The sequence below is a fragment of the Otolemur garnettii genome, unplaced genomic scaffold (genome assembly GCF_000181295.1).
Source record: "Otolemur garnettii isolate 467f Iridium unplaced genomic scaffold, OtoGar3 scaffold00088, whole genome shotgun sequence".
NCBI classification, from domain to species: domain Eukaryota; kingdom Metazoa; phylum Chordata; class Mammalia; order Primates; family Galagidae; genus Otolemur; species Otolemur garnettii.
The window spans coordinates 7,146,534-7,172,242 of NW_003852483.1; the positions used below are offsets into that span (position 1 = coordinate 7,146,534).

Below are 25,709 nucleotides of genomic sequence, written 5' to 3' on the forward strand. Positions count from 1 at the left end.
CTGTTACCTAAGCATTAACAGAAAAGCAAGGGCACTTCTAAATACCAAAAAACCCACAAGGAAAACCATAAGCACATCTTGTAAAAGGGTTAAAACTGCTTTTGCTGTCTTATCATAACCCTTTGGCTCATTTTACTACTAAAATCCCCACCTTGGGGAATATTATAGTATTATTAACTTAACCCTTTTATTTCTAGTGGTTTCAGTGAATAATCACCCTTTCCAAGTTGGTTTCCTACCTTACAGTGGTTTCTCAGTGTAACGGAACATTCCACTATCAGCAGATGACCTACAGCTGTGGTCTGTTTTATTTAAATGTAAGGCCACGCTTATTTCCTGCCCTTTTTCATAGTTTGGCACAGGGTGAAGCTTTCCAATTATGTGTACTATGCTGCCAGAACTTTCTGTTTACTTGTGCCTTTATAAAACGAGATGCTTCACTTGTTTTGAAGATATATATAATTTTAAGTTTCAAATAATGCTTGCATTGTGGTAAGTCATTATTCTGGCAAGAATTTCATTTAAAAAAAAAATCACAGAATTTGGTGTGGTTTCAGGTCGTAACCACTGGGGAGTAAGCAGCTGTACTGCCACATATCCTCAAAAAAGGCATCAAGCATGAGTGAACAGTGAGTATGTAGAGTTTGTTGAATAAAATACCAAGTGATGATCAGTCAGTTGTATCCAAAAGTGACAATGAAGGTGAATCTGAAAATCCAGAAGGACATTTACCTCAAGATTTGGCTAATGAAAGAGATTTAGAAGGAGCTACCATGCACTATGGCACACAAATGCCAGCATGCAAAAATAATGAATTTTCATTATTTGGTTTGCATCACTGGATGTGCAAAACTGTCTCTGAACTTTAAGAAGTTAGGCTAAATACTCCAGAAGGAATAACATTACCACTAGAGGGTTTTGAGTGATTATTTCCCTCAGAAATTACTGGACATCACAGTGGTAAATGCCAACAGCATTATTTTCAAAGAGCTAAATCCAGAGAAAGGCATGAACCTCAAAGACTTTCAATGAACTGTAATTGCAAGACTTGTAGGGGGCACAACAAGGTTCCCTTAAGAATAGAGTATTAGTTAATGCGTGTCAACAACTTTAAGCCCCACATTCCTCAAGAGAAGCAATTAGACAAAGCTACACATAAGCCTGTTCAGGGAACATCCAGAAAGTCTGCACAGCACAGTACAGCTAAAATTCCACACTGCACAAAACGGATGTGTGAGACACGTGGAACTGGACTCTGTGTGAATGAGCAAGAACAAGAATTGTTCTGCTGATTATCACAAAAAGTGAGCAATACCTACCTGGTTTCCCAAGGGTTTCGATGCGGAACCACATGAAAAAATATTTTTACTAAAAAACTCTGTAAATATATTCCTTAACTATATAAATTTAAAATAAAAATAAAAATATAGTGTATATAATACTTTTACTTCTTGGTAATCAAAGGATTACCATAGGCCACATAGAAACACATGAGCATATATTGCAGACACTTAGTAGATCTAGCAATGATGTCAGGAAAGACTCCATGTGATTCACTGAGAAGAAATTTAAGGTACCACAATGGGCAGGCAGGGTGGATTTTAAGGAGAAGTCCTGCATCTCCCAGGAGTGAACACTATGTTTAAGTAACCTCTAAGAAACTCATTTAAATCACTAAGCAGGACTTGTCTAAGTCATTCTTTGGATTCTTAACACTATCTCAGTTCAGAGGGTGGTTTTTCTATACCATCCCAAGATTTTCCCACAATAATACCTAAAAGAATTGAAAGTGAGGATTTGAACAGATTTTTATGCATTCACACTGCATTATTTATTGATTTATTTGAGACAGAGTCTCACTCAGTCGCCCTAGATTTGAGTAACATAGCGTCATAGCTCATAGTAACCTCAAACTCCTGGACTCAAGCAATCCTCTTATCTCAGCCTCCCAAGTAGCTGGGACTACAATTGCCTGCCACAGTGCCTGGCTAGTTTTTCTGTTTTGTAGAGATGGGGTCTTGCTTTGTTCAGGCTGGTCTTGAACTCCTGAGCTCAGGTAGTCCTCCCGCCTTGGCCTCCCAGAGTGGTAGGATTACAAGTGACATAGCCTTATTGACAATAGCAAGAGATGGAAGCAAGTCAAGGGTCCATTAACTAATGAATAAACAAAATGTGATATATATACACACACAATATTATTTAGCCTTAAATAGAAAAAAAAATTATGACACATGAATGAATCTTGAGAACCTTATGTTCAGTGAAATAAATCAGTAACAAAAAAGACAAATATCATATGGTTTTAACTATTAACAGGTAGTTGAAATAGTCAAAATCAGATAGGAGAATGGTCCTTACCAGGGGCTAAAGGGAGAGGGAAACAGGGAGGTACTGTTTCATGGGTACAAAGTTTCAATTTTATAAGATGAGTTCTGGAGATGAATGTTAGTGACAGTTACACAACATTATGAATCTATTTAATACCACTTAACTGCACACTTCAAAAATGGTTAAGATAGTAAATTTGTTATGTGTCTTTCACCCCAATTTAAAAAAAAGTGAGGCCAGGTGCGGTGGCTCACACCTGTAATCCTAGCACTTTGGGAGGCCAAGGTGGGTAGAGTGGATCACCTGAGCTCATAAGTTCGAAACCAGCTTGAGCCAGAGTCAGACCCCATCTCTAAAAATAGCCAGGTGTTGTGGTAGGCACCTATAGTCCCACCTACTCTGGAGGCTGAGGTAAGGGGATCACTTTAGCCCAAGAGTTTAAGGTGCAGTGAGCTAAGATGCCACAGCACTCTACCAAGGGCAACAAAGTGAGACTCTGCCTCAAAAAAAAAAAAAAAAAAAAGTGAACTGGTTTATCTGTAGTCATACATTCACATGAGAACACATGAGTGCCTGCAACATATGCATTTGTTCAAAGAAAATAGTTATTAAACATCAACTGTGTCCTAGGCAGCACTAGGCACTAGGGACACAGAGAAGAAAGGTAGGATCTCATGAAACTTAAAATGGGACCAACTATCCTCATTACCTAAAGACTAATTACTCACTGTAGCAAAGTACTTTGAAGGAAAACAATCTGACAAGAAAGAATAAAAAAGGATTCTAAATATAGGTAATGTTTTAACTCCACTGGTTCTACCCAAGTTATAATCTTAATTAATTCAACTGTATTTTAAATGTGCCGGATGCATTAAAAACTTTAAAAGGGGGGAAAAAAAACTAAAAGGTCCATAGCAAGGTTTTATACAAATAAGGCTAATTGGCAACAGCTGCCCTTTAAAGTTCTCTATTTTCAAAACCTAATTAAAGAATAAAGATTATCTGTACCCATAGGGATTTTCTAGTAAGGCAAATGATAACTGGGAAGAGTTCACCATCAATGACTTTACTTTTTAAGAGAAAGTATTCTCCCTATGTTCCCCAGGCTGGACTTGAACTCCTGGACTCCAACTATCCTCCCATCTCAGCCTCCCAAACTAAACACACACACACCCACACACACACGCACCATAGCACTCTGCCCATCAGTGATTTTTATTTATTTCTTATTTTTTTGCAACAGAGTCTCACTCTGTTGTCCCAGGCTACAGAGCTGTAGTCACAGCTCACAGCACCCTCAAGCTCCTAGGATCAAGCAATCCTCTTGCCTCAACCTCCCATGTAGCTAGGACTACAAGCACTCGCCACCATGCCCAGCTAGTTTTTCTTTTCTTTTCTTTTCTTTTCAGAAGGTGAAACAATTTTATTTTACAGTTGTCTTTAAAATCACAAAGACACTATTTTTTTCATATAGAAACATTAGTATGAGACACCTACACTTTCTAGAAAATGATTATATAGACCCTCTCAAAGAAAAATGCACCTCATTATAGCATAAGTGAGGTTCTTTAGAAAAAAGTTACCTGTGGGACTGTTTCCTAAAACATACTGTTCCACTACCCTCCAAATTTTGGTTCAAAGTATAGATTATTGTCATCAGTATGTGTCTTGCATTTTTAGATACTTGATAATACACATACAGAGTGCTTTATCACTTAAAGTTCCATTGGTTCATCAGTTTTTTCTGCAGGTTCATCAGTAGGTTGAACAAAGTGTGCCTTTCTCTGAGGCCTTTCTTCAAGACCTTCCAAGAATGGAGACACATCATCATCATCATCATCGTAGACTCCAAGTCTTTGCCAACAATTCCAATGGAAACATTCTTTGTAGTTAGGTCCTGATCTCCAGGAAGTGTCTCTCTTAAGGCATGCAGACCATGTTTAACCAGTTCATTTAAATTGCACTCCATAAATTCAGACATACATCTCTCCGAGTAAGTATGAGCTGATTGAGAACGAGCTCCAATGGACATAGCTCGGCAGTCAAAATAGTTAGCAGATAGACAAGTTTGGAAAATGTGAGTGCCCATATCATCATAACCAGCAATAAGTAGCCTGACACCATATGGTCTCTGGCCATATCGTTGTGTTGGTATCTGGGTTTTGCTTTCAATTAGAGATACAATATGAGACAAGGTGGTGGTCTGCCAAATACAATCTGAAATCCAAACACTCCTGGCTCATAAAACGATGCAACAGTCTAGCATCGGCAGTAAGACCCACAATTGACATACCAACAGCATGGTTGTCAACGTAGAGAATTTTTCTCTGATGAGCTACAAGTTCTGACTATGTCCTTTTCAACGCTGCCAACACTGCATGGGTTTCTGACTTCAGATGACTGTGGCAGAACCTTGTTTAACAGCTTCCATTGCATATTCAATCTGATGAATCCTTCCCTGAGGGCTCCCAACTGTAAATCATTGTCATACTGGTTGGGAAACACGGTTGCGCCAGCCTGGCTGTAGCCTCCAGCAAAGTCTAGTTTTTCTATTTTTAGTAGAAACGGGGTCTCACTCTTGCTCCGGCTGGTGTCAAAATCCTGAGCTCAAGCTATCCACCCACCTCGGCCTTCCTGAGTGCTAGGATTATAGTCATGAGCCATTATGCCCAGCCCATCAGTAGTTTTGAAAAACAATTTAAGATAACTGAAACTTAAGGCCAATTTAAGTCTTCTTTATTAAAATTAACTGTTAGTTACAAGCTGCCTAAAATCTGCCCCCCATCTTTTCTTTGGCACCTATCTTCCATTTAACCACATCATGTATCAAATATCCAAGTTCTTGCTGAGAGATTCAATACCAAATCTGAAGAAATGACTGTAGATAAGCTACAGAAATGGAAATACAGACATTCTTACATCACTTTTTATTATCGTTACAAAGTACCCACCAATCTCCTATTTTAGTGAAGTCTTTAAGTCAAAGGTTATTGCCATGCCCATAAAGAAGTTACAAACTTCAACAATGCTCTGCAATTATTTCCTGTACAGTATCATAAAGATTTTCCTGAATATAGACAGTTCATTAAAATAGCATCCCCAAGACCCTGAGTCAGTGGGAATGCGTTGCTACCCAGAAATATTTAATGAGGTGCACGGGGTTCACAAACTACACAGTAGAAACAACCAGTCTTAAATCACTATCAAGAGGTATTCCCAAACACATACCTATGAATATAGATGTGGGGATGTATGCCTAAGAATCTCTTACTCTTAAAAATAAGAACCCAGGCTTGGCGCCTATGGCTCAGCAGCTAGGGCGCCAGCCACATACACTGGAGCTAGGGAGTTCAAATCCAGCCCAGGCCTGCCAAACAACAATGACAACTACAACCAGAAAATAGCTGGGCATTGTGGTGGGCACAGTCCTAGCTATTTGGGAGACTGAGGGAAGAGAATCACTTAAGCCCAAAGAGTTTGAGGTTGCTGTGAGCTGTGACGCCATGGTACTCTACCCAGGGCAACAGCTCCAGACTCCGTCTCAAAAAAAAAAAAAAAAAAAAAATGAACCCAGTTTAGCAATACTTACAGTCAACATTGGAGTGGTCAACAGGCCCCATGCAAAGAATTCAAGGAAGATGACAATAGCAGCATGATATACACTTGGTCGGCCAAAGCCTTGTAGCTAAAAAAGAAAGAAAGTTATTACCAAAAACAGCAAAAAGCAAAAGGGGAAACCCAACTCGAAAGTCTCCCACACAAGTCCTTTATGGAGGAGTATATATTACATTTTGGCCAGGACTTGGCCAAAAACATTTTGCATTCATTAACATTTTTTCAAAGTTAATGAATGTATTAACAATGAATGAATGCAGTCCCTCCGCTTAGGACAAGGTTATTAGATTTTAGCAGTTTGTGTCTCAGGGAAGGGATTAGGCTGTGTGCTTCCTACTCAAGGTGGAACCATCCAAAAATATTTCAGGTTGCTTTGTTCATGACCTTGCTAGAGCCCAGAGAGTGTGGCCTGGAAAGGGCAGCCTGTTTGTGCCTAGAGATGGTCTGGTTTCTGAGCTCACCTGGGCCTAGAGAATGTGAGGTCCCTGTCCAGCCCTGAGTAAGGAAATCCTGTATCACCCTCAGCCCTAGCCTGACTGACTCCATCTTATTCTCACTATATGCACTCTCAATACTAGCTAGACAAACCGTGACAAATTTTGTCTTTCCAACCACCTTCATTTCTCCAAGTCTCAAGCTCCCCATTTCTAACCTCTCAGGTATATTAATTCCATTGTTTAGGCTATGAGCAAAGTCTCATGACTTTTTACTTTTTATTTCCTAGTGGAGCATGTTGATTTTGTTCATCAAACTTTTAGAATTCTTGAGGTATTTACTGCCACCCCTAAGTGTAACTCACAGGACTCTATGTAAGAAAAAAAACCCCTGCCTGCTTCATTTCATAGGTTTTTCTCACTTCTTAAATGTCTGAGCTGGGGCGGCGCCTGTGGCTCAGTGAGGAGGACGCTGGCCCCATATACCAAGGGTGGTGGTTTCAAACCCGGCCCCAGCCAAACTTAAATGTCAGCGTTATTTAATATGAAAAAAAAAAATAGCAGAAAGATACAAAATATTCATTACCCTAAAATGGTACAGGAAAAAAGATACATAAAATAAATTTAGGATCTATCCATAGTATTTAAGATAAAATTTCATTCTGTTGTATCCCTGATGCCTTCACCTACTCTAATCATTGAAGGTGGTTAAGATTATAGACTTTGTATTTGTCCCATTAATGCAAATCACTAGAGCTTTAGGAAAAAATTATCTGGGTTTTCAAGAGACCAAAGTTTGAGGATGTGACTGTTCTGTTCCTTACTAATTTATGTGTTCCTTAGTAACTTAATTTCTCCAAGACTGAAGTTTCTAATTTAACCACATTAAAAGATAGGCATGGGGGTCATATGCTCAAAAGCCTTGGGGCAGCACACATGACTTAAATAATAGGGGCTAAGTCAAACTTGAAAACATACTTCATACCTAAAGGTGCCAAACAGTGTTCTGTTTCTGTTTTATTTTAAAGACTGTGCCTAATCTGCTACCTTTCTATAATTTATGACTTCCAGGGATAAAATCTAAAATTCCTTTCAATGTAATATCCTTTGATATCCTTTGATTCTGTGACAGTGGTTATTCCAAGATCAGGTATTCTACTAGTATTTGGTAGTAAATATAAGTTATAAAAGGCTTTGTAAAACCCACATTATTCTCATCCTTACATTTGCAACTCTTCAAAAGGCAAAAAATACTGAGAGAGGATACCCAGGAAGAGTGAAGTCTAGAAGAAGAGAACTCTTCTTAAGAAGACCCCAAGGATAGACCTGCAGCGTCCTGTCCACGGTGACTTAGCTCTTAGGAATTTGTAGACTTAACTTCCTAGGATCTGGAAATTTCTACTTCTGTGAAATCTGTAGTTCTGTTCAGGTTGGAAGAGCTTCTCCCGCTTGATTCAAACTAACCAGTGAGAAAGGTTAGAACTTTTTGCCTGAAGATAAAAAGGGAAAGACCAAGCCAGTAGGGTACGTGGCCATTTTGAATTCTTCTATGCCCTAAGCTCCACTGGCTGAAATAAAAGCCTTGTCCTCTTAAATATGGTCTTTGGGTGCTCTTTCTCTCCATTGGGCCTTGTTTTCTGCAACAATACAACTGCCTGGTTTGACTAGAATTTAATCAGGAAGAAATCGTCAAATGCAGATTGTAGGAAGTCTAGAAAACTGACCTGGTGTCCTTAAAACTATCAATATTGAAAAACAACAGTAAAGGGAAGGAAGTAGACTTCCTTTAATTTCCAGATTAAAGGAAAAGAGAGCGACCACAGGACTGCTCTAAGATAAAATCTTGGATGAAAAGGAAACAACAGGAAAAATATGAAAACGACTACAAACCAGATAATCATATAGCATTAATGTCAGACCTGGCTATTCTTGACATTTTTTGATGCTGCACTTACTATTAAATGGCTTGGGAAAAAACTGGTGTATATATACTTTCTAATATCAATGTCACAAAATGTTAATTGATTAGAATTTAGATCAAGGGACTACGAGCACTCATTGTACTGTTCTTTGAAATTTTTTAGTTTTGACAACTTTCAAAAAAGAATTAAGTACAATTGTTATTAAATATACAAACTTGCAAATTTCTCAATGTCAAATAATAAGGCAATTGTTTAAATTCATTAAATAATAAAACATTTCCAAAATGAAAAGCACAAAGTTTAAGAGAGAAAAAAAAATTTAAGTGCCTAATAACAAAAATCAAAAAGCCCTTAATGTCAATCAGTACAGCCTTCAAAAAAGTACCAATTTTCACCAGTCCTTCACCAACAGAACAGTGAATGGAAATAGAGGCAATTAATCAGCCTCTGCCCGTAACACAGCATTCTGACTGAGACCCTTCCAATACTCCTTCCAGTACTGGAGTCAGGAACTTTGCCTGCCTCCTCCCTTGCTGTTTTCTCTCCCCTGGTGCAATGTTCTCTCTACTTGCCTAGATTATAGAGTAACTTTCTAAAGAGGACATTTGCTGCTTCTACCCTTGCTCCTTTGCCCACTGCATGGTAGTCAGAGTGAAATTTTAATTTAATTTTTTTTAATTTCTATAATTCAGATCCCATTAACTCTTCTGATGCACCCTCCTTGCCTCCCACTGCATTCAATCACACACTACATGTCCAAAAAAATCTTATGCCCTATTGTTTTCTAGAGGATTTCCAACAAATCCTACAATTTATTTTTTATTTATTGTCTACCTCCTATGGAATATAAATGCCATGAGGGAAAGGATTTCTTCTTGTTTTATTCAATGATCAACCCCAAAAGCCCTTTTCTTACCCCACTATAGGTCTGCACTCAGCAATACAGTAGTAGTGAGGACTGAACTCTGACCTTTTTTCTTTTGTCCAACTTCCTTTCTAAGAGGCCTGGTGAGTCACACCTACAAACAATAAAATCTCACTAACTGGATTTTATTAACTGGATATAATGTGGTTTGCCTTCCAACGTGATTCCCATACAGCATCAAATCACAGATAGAAGACTCCCTTATATTAATTCAAATCATCTTAGCAGATCCCTAAGTTAACTCAAGCATTCCTTTCTACCCAGGTCTACCCCAGGTCTTTCAACAAAGCTTAACTCTTGCAACCAATTGCCAACTAAAGAATCCCTAAAACCCACCTATGACTTAGAGACGCACTCCATTTTCCAGCAGAAACAAAGAATACCATCCATGTTTTGATTTATGATTTTGCCTGTAATTCCTATTTCCATGAATGTATAAAGCCAAACTGCAAGCCAGCCACATCAGGTACATTTTCTCAAGACCTCTTAAGGCATGCTTTCCCTGGCCACAGAAGCACTCATTTGGCTCAAAATAAACCTCTTAGAATTATTTTACAGAGTTTGGGTTTTTCTGTTGACAGAGACTAATGTCTCTTTTCTCTGCTTTCATTCAAAATAGCAAAGCCTAGAATATAGAAAAATCTTTGGAACAATGTCCCAATTTATTTATAAATGTGTAAGTAAATTTAGAAATCAACAGATTTTCAATATGAACCATGTAATATACAGGACACTGGATTGCAAAAAATGCATACACTGTATGTATATTTTAGATTCTAGCTAGAAAGTAGTGGACAAATTCTTAACTCTGAAAGCTAACAATGAATTAAGTAGTTTTCCACAGATCCATCTTTAAGGAGAAGGCATCTTTAAGGCCATGTATGAATGAATAATTTAATCTATATGCATTTACGAGTAATTTCCTAGTCAACTGGATGAAAATTTTGACCCCACACTGAAAAGCAAAAGATGCCAAACAGTGGGTAAATATGTCAAGAAATGGTCTAAGTATTACCCCGGAATCATTCACTTTACTTATCAAGCATCATGCACAGAAGAATTGCAAAATCTTTAAAAAGCTCATCCTAGGAAGCACTGTAGGCTAGGAGGGCTAGGAAGGCTAGCCTATCCATTTGGCATTTGCAGTTTCTGTGGTTTGGTGCTCTTTCCTAGGTAATGATGCACTGTTTTATGAAGACTACTGAAATACAAATACCAGTGGCTAATTAAATACATGCTGATTAAATACAAAAATTAGATTAGACACATACCTTAGATGTATCTATCTTACCGTAGATACATACCATGGTCTGTGTTCATACATGATTATGCTATTTTCACATCATGCAAAAACCAGACAATCTACCTTTTTGTTCATTAACACTATATAATTAGGTATCGTCAACTAGAAATTGTTTAAATTAACAAATGCCCTTATAAAATGCAAATACTTTTTTATTCTCATCTCTACATAAATTATTTTAATTGAACTATCATTCACCCCTAGCCAAGAACAATGATACAGTGAGAAATACAGCATAACAGAAGGGCCCTGGAGCATGGAGAACCACATGAAGGCCATGGGATATGAGAAGATAACAAAAGTCTGCCTTCATTCCAATTATTCCTAAGCTCTTGGTGGCAAATATGCTGATGAAAAAAATGCCATACATTTTTCTTTTAAATTATGTGAACTAATTTTAGAAAAGCTTTATGAAAAATTAACCTATTATTTCTAGTTGAGCCCAATCTAGTACAACCTCTCTGGACCAGTTCTACATTTGCCTAGTCCACTTTTGCCCCTTCATAAACAGTATGGAATATCTTGAGATATTTCAAATTCAGAAATGATTAGAAAGCAGGGGATAAAAAGTATGTGACAATGTCTTTGCACATTCATACTATCATCTCTCCCATGGATTTCTGCAATGGCCTCTTACTCCTGCCTTGACTCCTTTTCCCTCCGCTCTCCCAATCTGAGCTGACACTACATTCTGAGTGAATTTTCTGAAAACACAAATCCTATTCTAGCTCTCCTATAGGAGTCTGCAAAAGATAACCTATAATTCCCTCCATCCCTGTATATACCTTTTTACAATATGACTTTGCTGCTAATTCCATCCAAAGGTGAAGTCTATTCCTCTATTCTCTAGATCTGGGCTGGCACTATACAAAAAAATTCAATCACACACTTTACATATCCAAGAAGATCTTTTTTTTTTTTTTTTTGAGACAGAGCCCCAAGCTGTCCCCCTGGGTAGAGTGCCGTGCATTACAGCTCACAGCAACCTCCAACTCCTGGGCTCAAGCGAGTCTCCTGCCTCCGCCTCCCAAGTAGCTGGGACCACAGGCGCCCGCCACAACACCCGGCTATTTTTTTGGTTGCAGCGGTCATTGTTGTTTTGGCGGGTCCGGGCTGGGGATTTGAACCCGCCACCTTAGGTGTACGTGGCTGGCGCCTTAGCCGGTTGAGCTACAGGCGCCGAGCCAAGATCTTATGCCCTATTGTTTTCTACCGGATTTCCAACAAATCTTACAATTTATTTTTTATTTACTGTCTACCTCCTATGGAATATAAATGCCATGAGTGGGAAGTCAGGGGAAGTGACATCATGGACTTCTTAACCTAGATCTCCAGAGGTCTTTGAGATCACTAAATAGAGAAATCTCTTCTAGTCAAAAGAGTATAAGAGTACAAGAGACTCTCCCTATGAAGGCTTCATAGACCAACCAGTTAAAAGCTATCATCAATTGCCAGATATAGGAGTGAACCCAATTCCAATGACGCTTGTAGATGACTGCAAAAGCATGATAAATCCCAAGTGAAAATCATAGGCCTTTGTTTTTTTCCTTTTCTGTACTTTTTGGCTGGGGCTGGGTTTGAACCCACCACCTCCAGCATATGGGGCCAGCACCCTACTCCTTGAGCCACAGGCACCACCCCCAAATGAAAATCAGTGAAAAATTCCCAGCTGAGTTCCACCCAAAGAACTGTCAGAAATGATTAAGTCCTACTACATTTTAGGGTCATTTCTTATGTAGCAATTATTTACTGATACAATCCCTCTTTACCTTCCTGACAAAGATTATAAACATTTTTTTTTTTTTTTTTTGAGACAGAGCCTCAAGCTGTTGCCCTGGGTAGTGTGCCATGGCAATACAGCTCACAGCAACCTCCAATTCCTGGGCCCAAGCAATTTTCCTGCCTCCACCTCCCAAGTACCGTGTTTCCCTGAAAATAAGACACTGCCTTACATTTAGTTTTTCTCAAGAAGACACACCAGGGCTTATTTTCAGGGGATGTCTTATTTTTATTAAGTATGATACAACAGGCTCGGCACCTGTGGCTCAAGTGGCTAAGACACCAGCCACATACACCTAAGGTGGCAGGTTCGAACCCAGCCTGGGCCCACCAAAAAACAATGACACTGCAACCAAAAAAAAATAGCCGGGCGTTGTGGTGGGTACCTGTGGTCCCAGCTACTTGGGAGGCTGAGGCAGGAGACTTGCTTGAACCCAAGAGTTGGAGGCTGCTGTGAGCCATGATGCCACAGCATTCTACCCAGGGGGACAGCTTGAAGCTCTGTCTCAAAAAAAAAAAAAGTATAATACAACAACCTACATTTATTCAAATACAGTTAAATCATCTTCTTCTGAAACCTGCCAGGGGGAGCCAACCTTGTTGGTGGGGCTGGCACTAGTGATGTGTAAACTCCTTTCCCCTAGCTGTGCCCACAAGCGCAATAGGATGCCTGCAACCTTGGTTACCACACACGCACCCATGCAAGTGCGAACGGCTGGTAGAAGAAAGGAGCTGTGGCAGATAAAAGGTATTCCAGTCTTCCTTACTGCTCCGCCACGAAATGCATGGCGTGGCTATGCAGCGTATCTGGTCTTATTATGGGGTAGGGCTTATATTTAACAAATACATAGAAATCCTGCTAGGGCTTATTTTGGGGGTAGGTCTTATTTTCGGGGAAACATGGTAGCTGGGACTACAGGCACTCATCACTTGTTAGGTTGCAGCCATCATTGTTGTTTGGCAGACCCAGGCTGGATTTGAACCTGCAGCTCAGGTGTATGTGGCTGGTACCCTAGGAGCTTCAGCCACAGGTGCTGAGCCTATAAACTCTTTTAATAGTTTTCATGAGGTCCCATTTGTAGTTCACTAATCTCATCTCTCACCCTACACATAGTAAGTCAATAAAATATCTGTGTGATGAAATAATATATTCTTCTTACAAACATCACTTTTTACCATTTTATTTTAAAAAGTAAATGTGTTATAGACATTTATAGTTAGCAAGGGCAATGAGTACTGCAGAGATCACATTTTGAATGCCAGACTAAAAATATAAAAAATTCACACCATCCATTCATGGTGTTAGGAGAGGGTAGATGCCATCTGACTTTTTTGTGTGTAACATCCTACAATATGGATGAACCTTGAGAACATTACACTAAGGGAAATAAGACAGTCACAAAAAGACAAATACTTTATCATTCCACTTACATGAGACACCTAGAAACAGAAAGTAGAAGGATGGTGGCTAGTGGCTAGGGAAAAGAGGAAATAAGTTTTTGATGGGGGAAATGAGTTGTTTAATAGGTACAGAGTTTCAATTTTGCAAGATAAAAACGTTCTGGAGATTGGTTGCACAACAGTATGAATATACTTAACACTACCAACTGTACACTTAAAAATGGTTAAGATGGTAAATTTTGTGTTATGTGTATTTTACATTTAAAATATATTAAAAAAGGGACAACACACACACACAGATGGAATATCCAAAGTCATGTAAGGGACCCCAAAAGGGTATCCTTTTCCTTTACAAAAGTGTTCTCAAAAGACACAGAAGTACCTATAATAAAAGATGATCCATAAGGATTAAGATGTTTTGCTTTTAAACATAAATCTCAAATGTAAAGAGCCAAGAGTAACTAGCTATAGGTCTGTACTGTCTTTGCGCTGCCTGTCACATATAAGATACTCCAGGATACAAAGTACAGGAATCTTGATTTTAAACTTGATAATTTTCCTAGCATATTAGAGATTAGGTAGTAGGTAAATTAAAAGGTCTGATCCCTGACATTGCATACCACCCACCACTGGAAACAGCAAACACAATTTTTTTTTTTAATTTGAGAAATGAATACTATATTGCTTGAGAATGAAAACTTTAGATAAGAGAAAGAAATAAAAGACATCAAAACTGGAAAGAAAAGGATAAATTTTTTCTATTTGCAGACAACATGATCATATGTGTACGAAACCCTAACAACTCCACCAAAAACTGTTCAAAATAATAAACAGACTCAGTAAAGTTGCAGGATACAGTAACAACCTACAAACTCTAGCAGCATTTCTATACTCTGAGGAAAAAAAAAACTAGATTAAACACAAGATTAAATACAAAGAAAATATTAAATCTATGAAAGGCAGTATATTAAGGGAACATACTTGGATTTAGTATTTTTCTTTTACCTAATATTTTATAAAACAGTGAAGTTACAGGAATTTCTTTTTTTGCTTTCATTTTTATGGAATGTTTGTGTTACACAAATGCAGAAGACACACTTTTTAAAAACTTAGAACTGCTACACAAATATATGAAAGTTGTAAAACTTTAAAGAAACAGCCAGGCACAGTAGCTCATCCCTATAAATACAGCTATTTGGGAAGCTGAGATAGAAGGCTCCCTGAGACCAGGAGTTAAAGACCAGCCTGGGCAACATAGCTGGACCTCATCTCTATGATAAAGAGTGAGAGTGAGAGAAAATTTAACAAAATACATACATTTTATTTTTCCCTAAGTTAGCAATTTAGAAATTGGTTAGCAATTTAGAAATTTGGCATATATCATGGCATTAGCCTTTATGTGGGGAAAAATTATATATTTTTATACACATACATTAATAGGTAAAAACATAATCTTTTTTTTTTTTTTTTGAGACAGAGCCTCAGGCTATCACTCTGGGTAGAGTGCCATGGCTTCACTGCTCATAGCAACCTCCAACTCCTGGGCTCAAGCGAGTCTCCTGCCTCCACCTCCCAAGTAGCTGGGACCACAGGCATCTGCCACAACGCTCGGCTATTTTTTCTTGGTTGCAGCCATTATTGTTGTTTGGTGGGTCCGGGCTGGATTCAAACCTGCCACCTTAGGTGTACATGGCTGGCGTCTTAGCCGCTTGAGCCACAGGCGCCGAGCCTAAAAACATAATCTTAAACACAAATAACAGTGTTTGTATACATACAGTGTATGTATTACCTTTATCTTTTTTTTTTTTTTTTTTTGAGACAGAGTCTCACTATGTTACCCTCAGTACAGTACTGTAGCATCACAGCTCACAGCAACCTCAAACTCTTGGGCTTAAGCGCTTCTTGTGCCTTCGCCTTCCAAGTAGCCGGGACTACAGGCGCCACCATAATGCCCAGCTATTTTTTGTTGTTGTTGTTGCAGTTGTCGTTGTTTTGCAGGCCCTACTGGGTTCAAACCTGCCTGCCTCAGTGTACATGGCCAGCACCCTAACGCTGAGCTACGGGCACTGAACCTGTCTTTTTTTCTCTGTATAGAAATCTACATTCTTTTTAATAGTTTCTCAGTATCCTATGAACATATCATAATTTTAACCACTCCACTACTGATAGATATCTATGGAATTCCTACTTAAAATTACTGCAACTAATTTTTTAATTTTAAAATAATTTTAAATCTATAGAAAAGTTGCAAAACTAGTAGAGTTCCTTTATATCCTTCATGCAGCTTACCCAAATGCTAACATCTTATATAAGCCATGGTATTAATTATCCAAACTAGGAAATCAGCATTGCTGCAATAATGCAATCTACATATCTTATTGAACTTTACCACATTTCCCATTTTCTTTTCCTGGTTCAGAATCTGATCAAAGACTTTACACTGCATTTAGTTTTCATGTTCAAGACTTCAAAACTGACACAGTTCCTAAGACTTTTTTTTTTTTTTTTTAAGACACGGACTAGAGTGCAGTGGCATCATCATAGCTCACAGCAACCTCAAATTCCTAGGTTCAAGAAATCCTCCTGCCTCAGCCTCCCAGGTAGCTGAGACTAGGTGCCCACCACAACACTCAGCTAATTTTTCTAATTTTTTTGTAAAGATGGGGACTTGCTCTTGCTCAGGCTGGTCTTGAACTCTTTGCCTCAAGCAATCCTCCCACCTAACATTTTATTTCCATGATCTTGACACTTTTGAGGACACTCTTCACCAATAAATTAGTAGACTCTCTCAATTTGAATTTGTCTAATATTCTCTGCTTATCTTAATGATGATGATTGATGACATGCATTTTGATTTGTTTAATATAAGACACATATCATAGCTGGGCAAGGTGGCTCACATCTGTAATCCTAGCACTTGGGAGGCCGAGGTGGGTGGATCCCCTGAGTTCATGGGTTTGAGACTAGTCGAGCCACAGATCATCATCTCTAAAAACACTGGGTGTTATAGCAGGCACCGACAGTCCCAGCTACTCGGGAGGCTGAGGCAAGAGAATCACTTAAGCCCAAGAGTCTGAGATTACTGCAAGCTATGACTCCATAGCACTCTACCAAGGGTGACAAAGTAAGACTCTGTCTCAAAAAAAAAAAAAAACCATGCTGGACCACCAGACATCATTAGCTTTTTTTGATGAACATTTTGGTTCGGGACTGTTTGAACACTTCATCTTCATCCAGTCATTGTTCCAAATGCTCGTGATCATCAAGAAGAATCTATTTTTATCACACATAACAACACAGTGTAGAAATGGTTTGCCTTTATATTGTGACAGCAAAGAAAGGCAACCTTTGAGACAATTTCTCTTCTGACATTCATTTAATTCACACAGAATCCATCCATCAATCCAGTTTCTTTACCCTGCCAATTTGTTTCAAATGGCCCAATATTGTCGGAATGGTAATGCCAAAGCTTGCAGCTAAGTCACGTGGAGGTTGAGATGGATTAATCTCCACTACAGCTTTCAGCTTATCGTGGCTTCAAGTTACTCATGTGGCTCATTTTCAATATTAAAATCACCAGATTGGAAATTCTCAAACCATTGCCATACTATAAGTACATTAGCCACATCCTTCTCAAGTACTTCATTCAATTTTCAAGTTCTCAGCACTGCATTGGTTCCGTGACAGAATTCACATTTAAAAAAAAAAATGACATTTTTACTTATCCATGGTTTCACGAAAATTGCTCTAAAAAAATATGAAAGATAATCATAAGCCAAAACATGTGTTTGAAAGGCTGATGATGTACTTTCACAATAAAAATAAAACAAGAAGTGTCAAAGTGAAATGTCAGAGATATCAACTGTTAAACTCAGTTCTTAAGGAAAATGGACATTACACATTTAATAAACTAATATACAAGTATAAAGTAAAAATATAAGATGCCTTATTTGGAGGGAAGAACTAAAAATTAAAAGTGATTACTGTGTAATTTTAAAACTGCATTTAAGCCAGGCGTGATAGCTAATACATGTAATCCCAGCACTTTTGAGAGGCTGAGGCAAGAGCCCAGGCAGGAAGACTGGCTTGAAGCCAAGGGTTCAAGACTAGCCTGCCCAACATAGTGAGACCCTGTCTCTACAAAAAAGTAGAAAAATTAGCCAGGCATGGTGGTTCACGATTATGGTCCTAGTTACCTAGGAGGCTGAGGCAGGAAGATTGATTGAGATCAGAAGTTCACAGTTACAGTAAGCTATGCTCAGGCCACTGAGCTCCAGCTTGGGAGACAGAGTGAGATCCTCGACGGTTAACAAGTAACATAAAATAACATAACATCAAATCAAATCAAAGGAGACACACTGCATTCATGAATCAGAAGACTTGATCAATTTTTCCCAAACAGATCTTCAGAGAGAACAGAATCCTAGTAGAAATCTCAAATTGCCAGTTGATTCTAAAATGCAAGGACCTGGAATAACTGAAACAACTTTTAAGAAAAGCAAGATTAAAGTACTAATTCTACTGGTTTTCAAGTCTTATTATGAGTCTCCATTAATCAAGATTGTGTAATATTAATGTAAAGACAAATAGATCAAAGAAATAGAGAGTTCAGAAATAGACTGACACATATACAATGGCTTTTGACAAAGGTGCAAAAGCAATTCAGTGAATAAAAAATAGCCTTTTCAGGATATGGTATCCTGGTTATCCATAAGCAAATGAAATTCTGTCCATACCTTGCACCACATAAAAAGTTAATCAAAATGGAACATAAACCCAATCGTAACATTTAAAACTTATAAAAACATAAACAGAACTCCCTGGGATACTGGGTTAGGCAACAATTTCTTAAACATGAAACCAAAAGCATGGTCTATAAAAGAACAAGTTGATAAAGTTCATCAAAATTTAAAGCATCTGCTCTTCAAGAAACTGATCAGAGAATGAAAAACTGAATCACAGAATACAGAAAAGTATACAATTATAAGCAGAATATTTGATAAAAGCTTTGAATCCCAAATATGAACTCTTAAAACTAATTACAGGGCAACAACCAACCAACAACAACCACCACCAAAAAAATAGGCAAAAAACAAGAACAGATATTTTGCGAAGAAGGGATATACAACAAGACAGCAAATAAGCTTTTAGAAAGATGTTGAGCATCACTAGCCATAAGATAGTGTAAATTAAAAGCACAGTAAGACACCACTACAGAACTATTAGAAGAGCTAAAATTGACAAAGTGTTGGTAAGAACAGACAAACAGGAATTGTAAAACTAAACAATTACTTTAGAAAACAGTTTGGCCATTACTTAAAAAAATTAAAGAATACATTTACCATATGACCCAGCCATTCCACTACAAAGTATTTACTTGAAAGAAAGTATATTCTATACAAAGATTTGTACACAAATATTCATAGCATCTTCATTCATAACAGCCCCTAAACCAGCGATAATGCAAATATCCATCAACAGATGAATATATAAACAAATTGTGGTACAACCCTATAATGGAATACTACTCAGAAATAAAAAAAGATAGACTACCGATTTACCTACAAACAATGATAAATTTCAACGACTTAATACTGAGTTGAAAAAGCCAAAGGAAAAGGGGGATATGCTATACAAATCCATTTTTTTAAAAGCAGAAAATACAAACTAATATATAGTGACAGAGGTAAACAATTGTCTAGAAAGGGACGGGGGTAAAGAGAGAAGTAAACAAATAGACACAAGAAACTTTTAGGGAAGATAGATATGTTCACTAGCCTGACTATGGTAAAGATTTCACATATGTACAGATACATCAAAACACAAAAATGTACATACTATATACACATAATACTTGAATAAAGCTGTTTTAAAAAGACAACCAAATACAAAACTATTAAAATGTTAGGCAGCTGAATAAAAAGTTAACATAACTTGATACATACTACATTTTTACAGATTTAAAAAATGCCATTCATTATAGTTAACTACAAAGTAGTAAAGATAGATTTCTCTCTAAATCTCAGTCAGAACAACAACCTAGCTATGCTATAACCTCTTTTGCCATAGAATATCTCTGATTTCAAAACCCACTTGTGAAAGTTCTATGAGACAGTGAACTGGAGGGCAGGATGAGGAGAGAGGGAGAACGCACACAAGAAAAAGAATGAGAAATGTCAAAAAATGGTTCTATAGGGTAATAAAGCATGTTTATATCATAGAGCTAACAAGCACTTAACAGTGAAAAAAATTAATGTATTCCTGTTATGGTGAAGCAGTTGTGTGTACACTTACTATTATTACTGAACATTTTCCTGAATATTCTAGTTCATGTAATATGAAAATAAGACATAAAGGAATTACCACTTGCAATATTTGTGCATATTTATCCAGAAGATCATAAAGTAAATATTTTTTAAAAGATAAGGCACAAATTACCAATGTCAGCAATAAAAAAGTAGACTAAGGATCTTACAGAAGGTAAAAAGAACCTGAGAGGTTATTCTGAACAACTTTATGCCAATTTGAAATTTTATTTTATTTATTTATTTTTTTAGACTCACTCATTTTTTTAATCTCACTATGTCACCCTCAGTAGAGTGCCATGATGTCACAGCTCATAGCAACCTCAACTCTTGGGTTTAAGCAATTCTCTTGCCTCAGCCTCCCAAGTAGCTGGGACTACAGGAGCCTGCCACAACACCTATTTTTTTGTTGCAGTTGTCATTGTTTAGCTGGCCCAGGCTAGGTTTGAACCTGCCAGCTTTGGTGCATATGGCCAGCACCGTAACCACTGTGCTACAGGGACCAAGCCTAATTTGAAATTTTAGATAAAACAGACAACTTTCTAGCAAAATACAACTGATTAAAACTGACAGAAAAAAAAATTCAAAAATTAATAGAAAACCTGAATTGTTTCAGAACTAAATAATAAAACCAAAAAAGCCAAGAACTATAGAGTTCTCAAACTAGATTACCAATCTTACACAAACTCTCTCCAGAGAACAGAAGAAACCAGAACTCCCCATTTGTTTTATAAGGCCAAACGAAGCACCATTATATAAAAGTAAGCCAATAAGTTAATCTCACTGATAAGCATAATTACTGGTTTAAGGCTCCAATTGAATGATTTACTTCTTCATTAACAAGTATTTATTGATCACTTCCTAAAGAACTACTGCAAATTCAAAAATGCCCAGCTATAGTCTGTCTTGAAAGTCTTTATCTAGTTAAGAAAAAACAGAACGGATGCCCAAATATTCTAAGAAACAAGGTTTACAAAATTCTACCTATACCAGGCCTAAGAATAAGAAATTGTTATGACAAAGGTGGCAGTGCTTCTCTATGTATGGAACCTGGGAAAGCAGTGAATGCATTTAATCCTATATCTTTGTGTCATATCCTAGTACCCTCAAGTTATGCATTGATGATGATGAATTAACTGAAGATTTGCATAATTCTAAACAGGAAATATAAATGTTCCTGTCATAAATGGATGACATATTTGCTCTTATAACTGCAACATATCAAGTGCTCATAAATGCTTTTTATTTTCTCCCCTTATCTGCTATAATTTACTTACAGGGTTTGGCTGTGCGAATGTCCTAGTACTATTTAATTTTTACTGAAATGATCATATTGATTTCTAACAGTGTTCAAAAACTGAAAAACAATCTTTACAATTTTTCCCCCAATATGTCCCTAAGTCCTTTCACTCTTTACAAACAAAACATACCTAATCATTTTACCCTTTTTGTAAATCAAAGCTGTCCCTTGGTATTATCTGCATTTTGTCCATATAATCACCTTGTTCTCAAAATCAACATTAACCTTCAGAGTCTTCTCTGAAACAGTCTAAGAAAAATAAACACAAGAGACATCAAATGTCACCAGAGAGACACTGATTCTTTGAGGGCCCACATCAGTCCCCTTAACTGGTATCCAAATATCAGCTTCTTGGAGTCCATGAACAATCTGAAATGCAAGTCTCTGCAACAAATCCTTAATTCTCATCAGATGCCTAAGATTAAATAATTCCATAAGGTCTTCTTTTTCCCCTTGCTATGAAGGGTGTACTGGCAAATCTACTTAAATGATATACAAATATAAAACATATGAAAGTGTGTGTGCATGCACATTCACGGAGAAGAAAGAACACAAGAGCTTATAGATTATACACACCTCTCTACTCTGTAAAGAAATGATATCAGAGTTGACACGCTTCCATTTATCGAATCATAACATCTCCTTGCCAGTAGCTTTTTCAACTCTTTGCCAAACAAGGTAGAAAAAAGTTGTCAGCTGATTCCCTGGACTTGGGTAGTCTTTCCTGTGACTATTAGTAGCATCAAAAAACCATGAGTGTTTCTGGAACTAAGCTATAAGGAAATCTCCAACACATAAACTACAAGCGAGAAAAGTGCATAATTTGAAGATACTAGCATATGACACAAACATATACGATTAAAGGCATTCACTGCTTTCCCAGCTTCCATACACTCAGAAAAGCACTGCCACCTGCCCATGCTAATTATCTCATTAACTACAGCAAACACCCAAGAAAACTTTCTCAGCATTCATTGCAGTTTGTCAATACTGATGAGTGTATAACTCTCAGACACAAGGAAAGACTGGGCAGGAATATACTTAGTGCCCAAAATCAGCAGATTATCCCCACCAGAAGAGTGGGGATTTCTTTGAGTAAACATCTCTAAAAAGTTTCTGCTCTAAGGACATAAAATTAGTAACTTTAATTTTTAGGTAGAAGTCTAGTTCCTATCTGGATTAAGAAATAAAAGAGAACAAATATCACATTAAGAGGATAACCTATAGATTGTGATCATTCAATCATACATGTAAAGAATATTGATAAATAATAACAATAATAGCTAATACATAAGACAGACTTATTAGGTGTCAGGCAACAGCAACCCTCATAATTCTATGAGGTAAATACTCTTTTTTTATTTTAAGGCAGAGTCTCACTATGTCACCCTTAGGAGAGTGCCGTGATATCACAGCTCACAGCCACCTTAAAGCAATTGTCTCGCCTCAGCCTCCCAAGTAGCTGAGACTAAAAGCACCCACCACAATGCCTGGCTGTTTTTTTGTTTTGTTTTTTTTTTTGGGTTGTAGTTGCCAATGTTGTTTGGCAGGCCCAGACCAGGCTCGAACCCTCCACCCCCAGTGTTACATGGCTGGTGTCCTAGCTGCTGAGCAACAGGCAGGGAGCCAGTAAATACTCTTTTAAAATTAGAATTTGTGCAACTTACCAAAGTTACACAAGTAATAAAGGTGGAAACTGAAATTCCAAGCATACCTGCCTAATCACTATGTTAATAATGCTTCAACATGGCAGTTTATTTTTTATTCTATAAGACACAGAGAGCCAATGGAAAAAAATTAAGACAGCAGCAATGATCATTATTTACATGTTAGATCACACTAATTAGCAATGTAAAGGGGTGAAGAAGGATCTCAAAAAACATGGTCAAAATCTGGGTCAAAAATAGAGGAAATAAACCATAGGCACGCAAAGATAAACTTAGCTAGACTTTCTGGCTGTTGTAGGTATTGGAAAGGGCAAAGAAAGCTACCTCTCCAATTACTAGCTTGCCACTAGTAATTACTGTCCATCAATTCAAGGAAGATTGAAAAGTTGGTGGTTTAGTTTTAATGGGCAGGAAAAGGACAAGTCTTCCTAATCAAAATCAGAGAAACCAATTCTACACAACTTTTTCCGCCCCTCCCCCCAAAGATACACTTTCTACATTATGGAGATATCTTTAAAATAAGGGATGACCAATGCTTTCTCAAAAATAAGGAGTCATTTGGGCTGTAAGGGTCTTCAACATTATTAAGGCTCACTTCACAGTTTAAGCACTGAGTGGCAAGGTTGTGTCCATTACCCTGCCCACAGTAGGCACTATTCCTCTAGAACCATGACTGAAAATTAGCTCTGCTGGCTCCACATTACTGCTGCTTCTACTTCACAGACCCTCCTAACTCTACTAACAGGGATTCATATCAATAAATATGCACATAAATTCTTTAAAAGACAGCCAAGGGTGTCCAACCTTTTGGCTTTTCTGCACAACATTAGAAGAGTTGTCCTGGGCCACACATTAAAAACACAAATACTAACAAAAGATGATAAACAGGCTCGGCACCTGTAGCTCTGCATCTAGGGCACCAGCCACATACACCGGAGCTGTCAGCCCAGGCCAACTAAACAATGATCCTACAACAAAAGGCAATGACAACTACAACAAAAAATAGCTGGGCATTGTGGTGGACACCTATAGTCCCAGCTACTTGGGAGGCTGAGGCACGAGAATCGCTTAAGCCTAAGAGTTTGAGGTTGCTGTGAGCTGTGACGCCACAGCACTCTACCGAAGGCGACATAGTGAGATTCTGTCTCAAAAAAAAAAAAAAAATAGCAAAAGCTGATAAACAATAAAAAAGGTCCATGCCTAATTTTAGTGACATCTGACACGACAGATAAGCAAAAAAGCCCTCACATAATGCACATGAGGTCTGTGGGGACACCCCTGTGAGTAGTCCCATTTATTTTTCATAAAATTTCTATTTTTCTCTGGAAAAACTTTTGCATGGTGTCAGTTTCTATTCAGTGTAACATTTTCTATATTCCAGGTCCTAAACAGAGGGAAGCTTAGGCCTTGAAAAAATGACAGAGCCTCTACGCTTAGTATATTCCACCATTCGAAACCAAAGCGTTACTGGCAAGGCCTGTTCTACCAAATCCATGTCAATTAAGCCAGGGTTTCCCTGCGCTGCTGTCAGAAACCATCTCAATCTCAAGTAAAACTGGAGAAAGAGATCGGCCTGAACTTGTTACTCAGCAGGTCCTGGGATCAGTAGCTTCCCCTGAAACTGCTCCCCACCGGCGCGACAGCTCCTCTGACGCCTGGAGAACGCGGAAGGAGCAGGAAGAAGGCGCTGCTTAACCTTCACTGCCAACTTCCCTGCCGACTATTTGGTAGTGTAGCACTAAATGGTTCAAAGTCTGGTCCCTACCGGCTGCCTGAGTAGGCTTGGGCAGAAACTGCGCCACGAAAATTGTGTCAACTGTCACAGGAATGGAGAACTGTGAAATAACCAAATTACTAACTATATTCACTGTATACAGTCATGTGTATGGCGCCTTTGGAAACAATAACCAAATCACCCAAAGTTCTGTCTAGTGATGTAGAGCCACTAGGAAAGCCTGTATTAGTGATGAACTAGGGTCACCCAGAAAAGGACCGCCTTCCCGAGAACCAGAGTCCTCTGCCCGGCGCAGGGAACTCGCGGGCCCAGATGCTACCCCACCCAACCTCCCCAGGTCTTGAGGCTGTCCAACCCGCTCCCGCGCTTACCCAACTGCTGCCCAGGGCCTGCGCGCCCGCGCGCTTCTCCGGCATGGCTCCCACCTCGGACTCCAACGCCACCTTCTCCTCCGGCTCCCGTGGCAGCTTCACGCTCATGCTGTGGCCATGCCCGCGCCGGCTCGGGGAGCTCCGGGACGACCGCGACGCCGCGAAGGCGGCGGCGGGGCCCGCGCCTTCATGGGCTCCGCGGCCCGCGGCGGCCTGCGAGTAGGTCGGCTGCGCCAGCGGCGGCGCCGAGGGCTGAGGGGGCAGCCGAGGCTGAAGCTGAGGAGGAGAAGGAAGAAGGCAGTTCCAGAGCTGGCAGCCGCGCAGAAGGGACGGTACCGGTATCAGCTCTCGCGGCTGCTGGTGGCAGCGTCAGTGGCGGGCGGGGCGGTCAGGAGGCCGAGCCGCGCGGAACCCAGCTTCCCAACGGCCGGCGCCGGGCTGCAGGCCCCGCCCCACGCCTCAGCTCCCTCCTAGAGCTCAGATCCCCAGTCCTGGTCGCCTCCAGCAACACCCACCCCACTTCAGGCCCCGCCTCCACCTCGCCTCTGGCCCCTTGGCTTCCGGACTTGAAGGCGCACCGGAAATAACGTCATCCGTCGGAGCCCCCAGGCTCAATTTTCTGTT

General features: G+C 39.0%; 1 protein-coding gene and 1 pseudogene across 1 annotated transcript in view; both read right to left on the bottom strand.

Annotated features, from left to right (window-relative positions):
* Positions 1-25,465, bottom strand: part of MFSD14B (major facilitator superfamily domain containing 14B) — a 71,737-nt gene extending 46,272 nt beyond the window's left edge. Inside the window, exons 1-2 of the mRNA XM_003795036.2 lie at positions 25,086-25,465; positions 5,918-6,013 (exon numbers count right to left, since the gene is read on the bottom strand). Coding sequence (XP_003795084.1) covers positions 5,918-6,013; positions 25,086-25,193 — 204 coding nt within the window. The 5' untranslated portion in view covers positions 25,194-25,465. The remainder of the gene's footprint in view (positions 1-5,917; positions 6,014-25,085) is intronic.
* On the bottom strand, positions 3,796-5,554 carry LOC105887453 (annotated as a pseudogene).
* Positions 25,466-25,709: the final 244 nt, after the last annotated feature.